The sequence below is a fragment of the Crocuta crocuta genome, unplaced genomic scaffold (assembly GCF_008692635.1).
Source record: "Crocuta crocuta isolate KB4526 unplaced genomic scaffold, BGI_CrCroc_1.0 scaffold377, whole genome shotgun sequence".
Lineage (NCBI taxonomy): Eukaryota > Metazoa > Chordata > Mammalia > Carnivora > Hyaenidae > Crocuta > Crocuta crocuta.
Window position 1 is genome coordinate 1304423 of NW_027528209.1, and position 12990 is coordinate 1317412.

Sequence of the window (12990 nt, forward strand, 5' to 3'; positions counted from 1 at the left end):
AAAAAAAAAACTTTAAAAAAAGAGAGAGACATGGGCACTAAACAGTAAACATAGTCATCTGTTTCTGTTTCCTTTGCTGTCTGAACATAAACACTTTCTTTAAATTTAAAAAAAATTTTTTTTTTTTTTTTTTTTGAGAGAGAGAGACAGAGTGTGAGCAGGGGAGCGCCAGAGAGATGGAGACATAGGATCCAAAGCAAGCTCCAGGCTCTGAGCTGTCAGCACAGAGCCCTATGCACAGCTCAGACCTACAAACTGTGAGATCATGACCTGAGCCGAAGTCAGATGCTTACCCAACTGACCCACTCAGGTGCCCCCAAACATAAATACTTTTTATGCTTAATCTTTTATCTTAAACTCAGCTATATTTCAAAATGACATCATTAGATATTCTAATAATCTGATTTTTTTTTAAGTTTATTTTATTTATTTTGAGAGAAAGACAGCTCAAGTAGGAAAGAGGTGGGGGGGGGGAGGGAGAGAATCCCAAGCAGGCTCCACACTGTCAGCGCAGAGCCCATTGTGGGCCTCTAACTCTCAAACCCTGAGATCGTGACCTGAGCCAACATCAAGAGTCGGATGCTTAACCTACTGAGCCACACAGGTGCCGCTAATCTGATCATTTTTATCTGAAAGGATTAATACTTCACTAGCATCTTAATGCCTTTAAGCTGGTATTTTATTCCTTCTATGGCAGAGTGGTTCTTGGAAACCATAAAAGAGCATCTGTTGTTAGGATGATGAAAACTGTTGTTCATTTAATAAAGACATGTACTTAGTGTATTTCCCCTCTGTGTCAGGGAGAGAATCTAAATATTGCTCTAGTGATCTAGCCATTTTGATTTTAAAACCATGAAGAGATTAGATACTATTGGTACTATGCTAAGATGTTTCGGGTAGCATTTCAGGTACTATTTTGTCAGAGGTGGTACCAGAAAAAGTTTGTAAGGGTGACATGTTACTGTTGCTAGTTTACTTGGTTGGAGAGCATTCACCAAATATGGTTGACTGCAAGCCCCTCCACCATCTGTTCGGCCTTCACACTGAGCTTCACTGCACATACTTCAAGACATTGTCATAGAGGAGTAACAGGGTGAGCAAATTGCCAATGTTGAAATTGTCTGACACTTTTAAATCTTGTTTTTGCCAGGGTCTTTAACTTATTTCAGTTATGATACCATTTGTAAGTTTAATTACCATTCCTTTGTTTAAAAAATTCTCTGGTATCTATGATATGAATGAAATTACTTTCTGACGTTAACAAAATCAATTCATATTTGTCCTCAATGTGTCTCTTCCAAGGAAAAGTTAATCTTTATATTTAAAACCTGTGGAGCATTTCCTGGAACCTTCAGATCTGGTTTAAGTTAAGATTTGTGAGTTTGTAGTATTGTTAGTTTACTTTTGTTAAAAGTCATGAGAAGACTTCAAGGCAGACTGTATGTTAGTTAATATGCTAAATCTAATCTCTAGCCATTTGTTTTCATTTTCCTCCTCTGTGTTAGCTACTTAAGTAGACCATAGTTAGCTTTTTTATTTTGAGGTAACCTACTATTTATGAAACAGCTTATCAGAGTCCTTGCAAGGAACACAAAATGTAGTATCAGCAAAGTAAAATGTGATTGAGAACTTAAAGTTACCAAATCCTGATACATCAGTAGAGTTTATATGCCTTTCCCTTTTTTTGGTCTCTGGATCTGTGACCTGTAGCACTGCCTCTTTCAGAGAATTTTAGATTTCTTTTTATTTTGTTTGCTGCTTGTTGTTTGGCTTGTCTGTAGATTGTAGATTTCACACCGCCTTGCTACGCTATACTGCTTTCTTATTTTCTTTTATTGCTCATTTGTTTTATTTCTTAAGAAATAAATAAATACTAGCACTCTTAACAACCTGAACCTGCATGTAAGCTTTTAGTTCGTTATATCAGGGTCATTTATTGTCTAATTGTCTATTTTACATCTATAGTCCATTTTCCTTCCTCTTGGTTAGTATGATGTTGCTTATGCTTTTTATTTTTAATTTAAAAATATAAAGAGAGCTATATCAAGTGAGGGTCTCATCAGCATGAGAAAACCAGTAAGAGTAGATTGATAGAATGTTGACCTGTTTACCCTGTTCACATTTAAATGTAAATGTTAACATTATTTACCTTATTTCAGGTAAATATGTTGTTACTGCTCTACTTTTTGAGGTCTTAAAATTAAAATGGATCACTGACTGCCATTACTACCCTCCCAAACCTCTGGGAATCTAAGAACCTCAGGTTAGAAACCACTGGTCTGATTCTGTTTCCCTTACAGCCCTGCCTTTCTTTTCCTGTTATCAGTTCTATAATCCAGCAGAACTGTGGTTCTCATTATGGCCACTGAATGTAATTACCATTTTTCTGGTTTTGCTTTTTGTTTATGATGATGTTTCATTTTCCTAGAATTCTTCCCCTATTTTTTCCTCTGTGCATCCGGGTCACTTTCATAAACTGTTGCTGATTTCCCCCAGCCTAAAGTGTTGTCTCTCACCTCAAATTGTAGTGTTTGTTCAGTAGTTTATATACCAATTAAATGTCTTGTAACATTCTTTTTATTGTTCTCTTGGCTATTATTTGTCTTTTATTATTATTTAACATTCCACATGCTTATGTCTTGTTTTCCCAACTAGATTATAAACTCCCTGAGGGCAGGTATGATACTTTATATTTCTTTGTGTTTCTCCAATGCATTTAGCACAGTGTTACATAGCTTGTAGACAATCAGTTTATTGATTTGATTTGATTTTAAATGTTTAATTTTAGATTTTTCAAGTGAATGAGCATTTTAAATTAAAACCTAAACAACTGTTTGCTTTGTGTTGTATTTGTGTATTCAACTAATATCCAGTAATCTTTAGCAGTTAATTGCTTTAGATCTCTTTGTGGATTTTCCATAAAATCCACAAGAGATTTTTAATCCCATTTGGGATATTTCTGGGCAGCCTGTTACCGTAAAATTTTTGTTTGTAAAGTAATCATAATGTTAGCTTGAATAAAAGATTTTGAAAGGTAAGTTACCTCAAGTATAAGATAGATGATAAACCCACACACAAATTAATGTGGAATTATCCACATCATTGCTTTCCTACTAGGTTTATCCCTATCACTAGTTTAGATAATTAAGCTGACTGACTTTAATTCTTCCTAAAATCAACAAAGTCACTGTTGGTTTTAAAGTTTTGATAAACAATTAAGGAATGATTTGTTAAATTATTTATAACAACCGTATTTAAATACCATTATTTTGATATTTGTGAGTGGCATAAAACTATTTTTCATAACTCATTAACTGCAGTATAGACTGCTGGGGTTTGTTGTCAGTGTTCCCTAAGTAACTTGTTTAATTTGTATCTAGAAGCCACAGAAGAAGTTTCTCTGGATAGTCCGGAAAGGGAACCTATCCTCTCCTCAGAACCTTCTCCTGCCGTTACACCTGTGACCCCTACGACACTCATTACTCCCAGAATGGAATCAAAGAGTATGTCTGCTCCTGTGATCTTCGACAGATCCAGGGAGGAGGTATGGGACAATGTGTCTGTTCTAGATTGGTGTGTAAATAGTAAGTTTTTTGTTCCCTGCCCAGCATCGCTCTCTTGTGAGGCATCACAATCAAAGCCATTTCACCATTTTGGGGAAAACATACTGGACTAAAGAAGTCAACTGGTGTGGCTTCTCATCTTACTCTCATCACTTGTTAACACAGTGATTTCGGCACGTTACTTTCCTTTTTGAGGATTTTGTCATCTGTGATCTCATGATCCCAATGTAGGACTGCAGGTTTCTGTGTCGGTCACATGAGAAAATGTATGAAAGTGCTTTGAAAACTTTAATAAAGTGACATTTTGAGTAATTTTATTTGATGAATCCTGCAGTAAATGTTAGTGGTTATATTGGCAGGGTGCAGAGTGGGCTATGAGTGGAGAGGAAGCACAGGGGGCCATCAGGCGTGTGAGGGTGGTATTTGTGGAAGTTACTGAGCTGTATTCTTAGGGCTTCTGATTTATATACTTGATCTTACTATTCAAATAAGGTTTAGTTTTTTTTTTTAATCTGTACAAGAGGACACCTTTGGGAAAAAAAGGTTATGGGTAGAAAAACTCACTTTTCTTTTAGATGACTTTAGGCTATTAATATTACTCTAAAATATTTGCAAGATTTTGCAGTTTCTGTGCTTCTTGGGAATGACAAGACTTGCCTGCAGAGCTGCTCCTAGATTGCTCATTTATAAAGGCATCCCAGAGTGCTTCAGTGTAGTCCAGGGGTGACCGTCTGTGCTACTTACTGCTTTCCAGTGCTTTCGTTGTCTTCAGGAAGAGCGTGTGTTTACTGGGTTATTAGACAAATCATGATGCTGAAGATTCTAAGTATAATTATTTCTGCTGATAAGTAGCATGCTACGGGCAAAAGAACCGCTACTTCCTGGTCATTAAAGAGTAGACACAAGTTCAAAAAGTGCTAATATTAAAAATAATTAAGGTGTTAGATTAATAGTTTGAATCTGAAGGTTCTGTATATAGAACAACAATAACAAAAATTCCACAGTATTCTTCCCGAAGGCTAAGTCTGCAGAGTTGTGAGAACACAGGCTTTCTGTAACTTCTCCAGATAATCCTTTTCCTGTTGTCTGTGTATGTGTGTGTGTTGTGTACATGTGCATAGGTGTGTATGTTTTTTTTAATATTGTCAGGAAGTATGAAAGCTTTTGTTTTTCAGATAATGGAATGCTGAGTGGTTTTTTAAATGCTTATGACACTGACCCTAATAAAAGATCGTGAAAATTAAAGTTGTTAGTGTTAGAACAGTAATCTAAACTGGAATCTTTAACATCAAAAAAGTTATCTTTACTAGATTGAAGAAGAAGCAAATGGAGATGTTTTTGATATAGAAATTGGTGTATCAGATCCAGAGAAAGTTGGTGAGTAAACATTCACTACATTTTAATTTCCTTCTTTTTGATAAATACCTTGGCTGTTAATATGCTGTTTTTCATTATTAAGTGCAATGCTGACAGTATTAAAATGGTACTTTTGTTCTTAAGCTTCTAAGGCTTTTTACCCATTTTACTTTTTACTCATTTTACTTTTTTTAGCTTTATTAAGTTATACTTAACAAATGTATATTTTTAAGATATACAGTGTGATGATTTAATATATGTACACAATAATATATTACCACAGTCAAGTCAGTCAACATATTACTTCACATAGTTACCTTTGTGTATGTGTTAAGCTTATTATTTTTAATAGTGTTGTTTGACTTTTCTTGTAGGTGATGGCATGAATGCTTACATGGCATATAGAGTGACAACAAAGGTGAGCCTTTGCTCCTTTAAAGGAGTAGTGACACCTCACCATGTGTAGTATGAGATTGCAACATCCTGTCTTTACCAAGGCGAAGATTTCACATAAGTAGCTAAATGGGTTAAGATTTATTAAGTACAGTATCCTCTAAAGGAGAGGGAAAGTGTTTTGCATTTTGTATGTAGGAGGGGACCTAATAGAGACAACCATAGGGGAAAGTGATGGGGGCAGGAGGTTCTTGGAGAACCTTGCTCCAGGCAAAGCGATTTGCTTTTATAAAAGCCAGGAGTCAAAGCATTGTGCAGGGGTTCTGCAAGAAGGGGTACCTGATTGAATTTTGGTGGTAACCTCCCTATATTATGAGCAGCCACATTAAGGAATTTGGGCTTCATCCTGATTATAATGGAGAGCAGCTGAAGAGGTTCAAGCAAGAGTGTGTGTGCACAATTAGATTTTTCTTTTAGAAAGATCTTTCCAACTACTACGTTGGGAGGGCGAGGTAGATGTCAGGATTTCCAGTTAATTCCTTTGTAATTTCTAAAGGATTGTAGGCCTTCAGATCTTAAGAGACAAAGAGGATCTGCAGCATTCCTAGCTGTGAGAAGCAATATCTTATACTAAGGAGTTGATTCTGGGCATGACCAAATTAATGGCTTCCTGAGTTGTGTAGGCGGTAGAATCAGTAGGGCTTGGATGTGCGGAGGGAAGGACTGACAACTCTGACTGGTTGTCAGAGTAACTCAGAGAAAACGCAGCACAGAGAGAGCAACACAGTTTGGATGGGGGTACAGATTTGTTATTTCACTGAACAGGTATTTACTCAACAATTAACCATGGGGCCTGGCTCTGTTCCAATTTAAGCACAGGGCTTAATAGGAAACAATACAGACAAGTGCCCTTCCCACATGGAGATTATGTTCCAGCAGAAGAGGTGGTGAATCTGAGGTGGCAGTAAGATATAAGTGGAAGTGTCCCTGGGACATTTTGATATATTGGACCGAAGCTCAGAGGAGATCTGGGCCAGAGGTCATAATTTAAGAGCCATTAACATAAATGTAATTAAAGTTGTTGAGATGAATCAAGGATAGAATAAAGCAAACATTTTGTCCCTTTAAGTTTCTGTAAAAAACAACAATATGTAACGTAGGGGTTTTTTTGGTTAGAAGTGTGTATTCCACATTTGTTAGCTACCTGCAGTCTTGGGCGAAGTAAAACAACGTGTGTGTAGGTATGCGTATATTCACAGTTATATGTGATACTAACTTCTGAAGAATTGCTTAGTATTCAAAATTTAAAATGCCTCTTCTTCACTTGTAGACTTCTCTTTCCATGTTCAGTAAGAGTGAATTTTCAGTTAAAAGAAGATTCAGTGACTTTCTCGGTTTACATAGCAAGTTAGCAAGCAAGTATTTACACGTTGGTTATATTGTACCACCAGCTCCAGAAAAGAGTATAGTAGGTAAGTTTGAATTAAAAAAAAAAAAGTTACTGCTACTAGTTCACTTTTAAACTACATAGATTATTAGGCTACCATGATCATTCATTATCAGGATAAATTATAATGTCTAGTAATACTGAATTTAATAAATATTCTGTTTATGATAATCACTCATCAACTAAAGAATGTATAAGCTAATACTTTTATTTTCTGACATCTTAAAATTTCGATTTATATAGGATCAATTTAGGATTCGATTTGTATAATATAATGATGTTACATATTGGGTCTGAATTTGTCAAGTTGAAAGCAATTGAAAACCCTAACATTTTACTAAGTAACACTCAGAAGATATTTAATATTGGTAGCATATTAACATTTTTCTAAGGAATGCAAGTATTTGGCTTTCAGCTATTCATTGTCCAGAAAGAAAATTTAATCCACACTAAATGCTAACTAAGTTGGACATAAATTTAAATGATAAGCAAATTAAAAAAAAAAAAAAAGATTTGATCTAGTCAGAATCTGATCTTTTAAGAGGTATCATGTTAGTATATTCCATACCTCAGTTTAATGCTTAGAAACATTTCTGCCTATACAGGTAATAAGGGCTTAGTTAACAATCTGCAGAAGGGAGCACCAGGTTGCCTCACTTGGTAGAGAAGGCAACTCTTGATCTCTCAGGTCTGGAGTCCAAGCCTCATACTGGGTGTAAGAAAGAAAGAAGAGGAAGAAGAAAGCATATACAGTTTCAAAAGAGGACAACTTACATTGTCCCATTAAAAGACTTCTGTCACCTCTTAAAATTTTGTTCTTCCTCTTCCCAGTGTTTTCAGTTACGAGTTTTTATTTATCTTATTTTATTCTGAAAATACTCAAAATGAATTCTGCTGATCTTTAAATTTTTGTTTTTACTTTTTAAAAATACTTTGTTTGAAAAGCAGTTCTGTTATCTTTTATGACTTTGAAACCTGATATATTTAAATGCATTTATTCTCTAGTTTTGTTTTTTTTTTAATTATAAAAAACTTGTTAGGGGCACCTGGCTAGCTCAGTTGGTAGAGCATGTGACTCTTGATCTCAGGGTCGTGAATTCAAGCCCCACGTTGGGGTAGGAGCTACTTTAAAAAACTTTTAAAAAATTAATAACAATGAACTCAATTTTTGTAAGACCCTATAAGTTTAAGTGGTAAGAGTGGCTTGCTTTTTGTTTTTTGTTTTTTTTTAGTTTTCCAAATCTCTAATATCTGGCTTAATAGAAAATAGCTATGTTCTTTTATCTGTTTCTGCTTTCAGTCTCTTGTGATATAACATGCCGTAAGACCTTTGTAAAACTCCACTGCACTCTCCAGAAAGAATGAGAGTAAAACAGACAATAATGTAGTATTATGAAAATAGCCTTTGGTACATACACCCTTCTCCCACACCAGTCCCAAAAAGGGTGTCAGAAACCTTTTGGGCATTCTGACTGTTCTTTGAGAACTGCTGACCTACTTCATAATCTTATTTCTCTTCTCTTTAATACTTTTGCAGTGGTATTTTTTTTGGCATCCTGCTATCCATATGGAAGTTAAGTTTCCTGTATCAGAAATTACTTTTTATTACCTTTTGTCTTTGACTTTAGATTGTGCAACTATTTTTATATGTCAAAAGAGGAAAAATAAATTATTTTTCTCATTTTGGTAGCTAACATGCTAATCCAGTCCATAAACAATGAGCAAAAATTTTTTTTTGAAAAAGTAAATTTTAACATCCACGTTAATTGTTTCAAGCTAATATTTTGCCTTAATAATCTTCAACCTTCCACAGATTGTTACCGCATAATAAATCGTATGTGTAGATTTAGAATAGAAGTAAGAAACTAATTCTTAAGAGCATCTTTTTCTGATATTGATCCTCACAGGCCTCAAAGTGTCATTAGGTGACAGTCACACAGTTAAGTTTGTATTATCCATTTATGTGGCCAGGATTGCCCATTACATTGTAAGGTTATCAATTAAATTATAAGCATAATTAACATTTATTGAAAGTTTACTATGCTTTTGCACTTTGCTAAGTAATTTATGGTGCATTCCTTCATTTAACCTTCACAACAACTTTATGAAACTAACTTGTTGTTATCCTTATGAAATTAATAAGGAAGGTAAAAAGGTTCATTAAGGTTACATAACCTGCCCAATGCCTTACAGCTACTAAGAGGCACACTGAGTTCTGAATGCAGGCCATCTTACTGTATAACTTACATTTTTAACCACTGTTCTAGTCTCCCTTTAATTTAGGTATATGATTTTTTAAAATATGGGTTAATTATGGTTTGCTTTTAATTTTTAAAATTTTTATCCAAAATAGAAAACTTTAGTTTTAAAAATAATCCAATGCCATGCTGTTGTAGAACCGTCTAATACGTATTCATGATGGATTGAGTTGTTTTAAAATTATTTATTTACATACTACTTTATTCCAGAAAGGACTTTTGAGACAACTACATATATAATTCAGTTTAAAAAAATCTAAATAAAGAAATTAGCAGGAAAAATAACCATAGTCAAATAGTAAGATGAAGACTAGTTAAATAGTTTCTTTAAAATGTACATGTAAAGTCTGAACAGTTACTAAAGGTGGGTAACGGATCGATCTAGGAACTTTCTGGCAGCCAGCCAAATAGAGAAGCAGTCATTTTTTTTCAGATTGTCTATCAGTTTTTTAAAATAAAAAAACAAACAAACAAACTCAGATGGTTAGGTGTCTGACTCTTGGTTTTGGTTTAGGTCCTGATCTCACAATTTGCGGGTTCTGCTCAAGTCACAGTGTCGCGGTTTGTGGGTTCGAGCCGTGCTAGGAGCACAGAGCTTGCTTGGGATTCTCCCTCTCTCTCTGCCCTCCCCGACTTGCTTGCACATGTGCACTGTCTCTGTCTCAAAATAAATAAATAAACTTAAAGAATAAAATAAAATTTTAAAAAATGAATAGGGTGTCCAAGGAACTGTTGGTACATGGGAGGCCCTCTTAATTATATAGCCAGTGGTTTTCAACTAGCACTGGACATGGGGGCAGGAGGGAAGGAATTGTAATTTGTTTTCTTTGCTGAAAAGTTAGATCTGCCCCGAAGGAATAGGAGTCTTTTCGTTAACCCACAGTTGTTAACCCGTTTGTAAGATTAGTTAACTGAAAACACTATTTCACTAAGCTTTTAGAAAGAACGACAAGGTGGAAAAGTTTTAAGAGTTAATTGGTTAGAGTGAGCATTTATTCGCTGTAATGGCCCCTAACAGTTACCTCTAGGAAATAGCATGAGCAGAAAATCCTTAACTTCATAGCGGTATGGTATGATTTTTTTTTTGAGGGAAACAATATGTTAAGTCATTAACACCCCACTTTTAGTGGTCCATCCAGGGCAGATAATTTGAGGTGTTTGAGTTTTCTTTTTCAAACTTGTATTTAAGAAGAATTCTGACCAACTTGACAATAAACTATTTGTAAAAAATTAAAAAAAATTGAAAAAAAAATAAAGAGTGTGGGCCACCTCTACCAGCTAGAAATCAAGGCAATGGATCCAGAAAGGGACCAGCCTTGCCAATGTCTTGATTATGGCCTTGTGAGACCTGTGTTAGACTGCTACCCTACAGAATTGTAAAATAAATATGTGTTGCTTTCGCTCCAGAAAAAGAAAAAAAGAATTCTGTTAAGCAAAACATTCATAGGTGATATGTTTATTTACCACATGTACCAGCCTGAATAAGAATTACATGGTTTTACATAATCCATTTTTAATAGCTTTATTGAGATACAGTTTACATGCTGTGTATCCATTTAAAGTGTATATAATTTCTGGTGTCTGGCTCAGTTGATAGAGTATGCAGCTCTTGATCTTAGGATTTTGAGTTCAAGCACCCCATTGGGTGTAGAGCTTGCTTAAAAACAATAAAGTGTGTATAATTAATTATAGTATATAAGGCTTTTAGTATATTCAGAGTTGTGCACACACCACCACATTCAGTTTTAGACATTCAGAAAGTCTTTAAAAAAAATTTTTTTAATGTTTATTTTAGGGAGAGAAAGTGCACATGGGCATGGAAGGGACAGAGAGAGAGGGAGACAAAGGATCCAAATTGGGCTCTGTGCTGGCAACGGAGAGCCCACCGCGTGGCTCTAACCCACAAATTGATCCTTAACCTACTGAGTCACTCAGGCGCCCTGTTGAGTATCTTTTTTTTTTTTTTTTAATATTTTTATTTATTTCTAGGAGAGAGAGACAGCGTGAGCAGGGGAGGGTCAGAGAGAGGGAGACACAGACTCTGAAACCGTCTCTGAGCCTCTGGCAGTCAGCACAGAGCCCGACGCGGGGCTCGAACCCACGAACCGCGAGATCATGACCTAAGCGAAAGTCGGAAGCTTAACCGACTAAGCCACCCAGGCGCCCCCCGTCGAGTATCTTTATTAGCATTTCCTGCTATCCTCTTAACTTCCTCAACCCCCCAGCCCTGGGCAGTCAATAATTTATTTTCTTTCTCTATAGATGTGCCTAGTCTGAACATTTCATATGAAGGGAAATGAATGAGCCTTTGTGACAGACATCTTCACTTAGATTTTTTTTTTTTTTTTTTTTTTTAGAGAGAGATGGGGGTAGAGAGAGAGCACAAGCCAGCTAGCCTGAAGCAGGCTCTGTACTCAGCGCAAAGCCTGACCACAGAGCCTGACGCGGGGCTCAATACTGGGATCATGACACTCAGCTGACTGAGCCACCCAGGGGCCCTTTCACTTAGCATCCATGTTGTAGCCTGTGTCATTACTTTGTTACTACAGAATTGATTCTGAAAGAAAAAAACATGGGAGAAAAGAAAAATATGCATTATGATACATTACTATTAAAATTGCCAGTACGGAAATGATTAACATGATTTTTTATGAAAGTTTTTTGTTTCAACTATTACAAAACCAGCTATGATAAATAGGATGTTTTTAGACTCTACAACAGGGAAAATGTTTAGCACATTCATGGATTACGCTTAATTTTTCTAGTCCCCAAACTAAAGAACCTTAATTATTACTCATAAGAAGTGAAATTATTGAGCTCTCATTTGCTAATTTGAATGTCTTTATACATTTTGAAATGCAAATACATTTTTACTTACCATGAGTGTAATGTATAACAATCAGAAGGAACCCAGAGTTTAGAAAACTACAGACACAACTTAGCATCTGCTAGCGTCTGCTTTATCTGGTCTCATGTTATGCATACTTACCAAGATGAGATGTTAATATATGAGTTTTAATTTCTTAAAAGTATGGTATTGGTTATGAATTGAGGAGCTTTTTTTTCCCCAACGTTCAAATTTAAAGTACATTTTACATCATGCAGAAATGACTATAAAAAACTGTTTCAAATAACAAAATTACCATGAGTCTCACATTGAGTGTTTTTTCAAAGGTATGACCAAGGTCAAAGTGGGTAAAGAAGACTCGTCGTCCACTGAATTCGTAGAAAAGCGGAGAGCAGCTCTTGAAAGGTAATTATAGACCAGCTGTGCTTTATTACTCTCATGTTTTTACTTCAGTAATATAAGTCTAATTCCGTTATATGGCACAACTATTTTTTTAGTAATTTTTTTCGTAGTACCATTTCATAATTCTACTAAGAGTGCTTTAAAATTTATTAAGAAAATTACTTTTTTCAACAACACAATACTGTGTTCTGTTTTCGTTAATTTTAATTTAGCAAGTAGTATGTCTAACATAACACCTATTTTTGTATCCTGTGTTATGAGCAGAAATGTAAAGGCATTAGTTGGGGATAGAATTAATGTATCATAGGGGTACCTGACTACTTCAGTTTGTAGAGCATGTTGATCTTGGTGTTGTAGTTCCAGCTCCACATTGCGTGTAGAGATTACTTAAAAATAAAATCTTTTTTAGGGTGCCTGGGTGGCTCATTTGGTTAAGCGTCTGACTTTGGCTTGAGTCACAATCTCACAGTTCGTGAGTTCAAACCCCTCGTCGGGCTCTGTGCTGACAGCCTGGAGCCTGCTTCGGATTCTGTGTGTGTCTCTCTCTCTACCCCTCGCCTGTTCCCACTCCATGTGTATCTTTCTCTCTCTCTGTCTCAAAAATAAACGTTAAAAAAAATTTTAATAAACAACATAAAATCTTTTTTAAAAAAATGTATCAGAGCTGTACTCAGCATGAGAAATAAGGAACAGCCAAGCTTGTAAAAAGATACCGTGAAACTT

General features: G+C 35.5%; 1 protein-coding gene across 1 annotated transcript in view; it reads left to right on the plus strand.

The window, feature by feature from the left end:
- Positions 1–12990, plus strand: part of SNX2 (sorting nexin 2) — a 54930-nt gene that overhangs the window by 21269 nt on the left and 20671 nt on the right. Inside the window, exons 3-7 of the mRNA XM_077753009.1 lie at positions 3381–3544; positions 4874–4940; positions 5294–5337; positions 6643–6784; positions 12192–12270. Coding sequence (XP_077609135.1) covers positions 3381–3544; positions 4874–4940; positions 5294–5337; positions 6643–6784; positions 12192–12270 — 496 coding nt within the window. The remainder of the gene's footprint in view (positions 1–3380; positions 3545–4873; positions 4941–5293; positions 5338–6642; positions 6785–12191; positions 12271–12990) is intronic.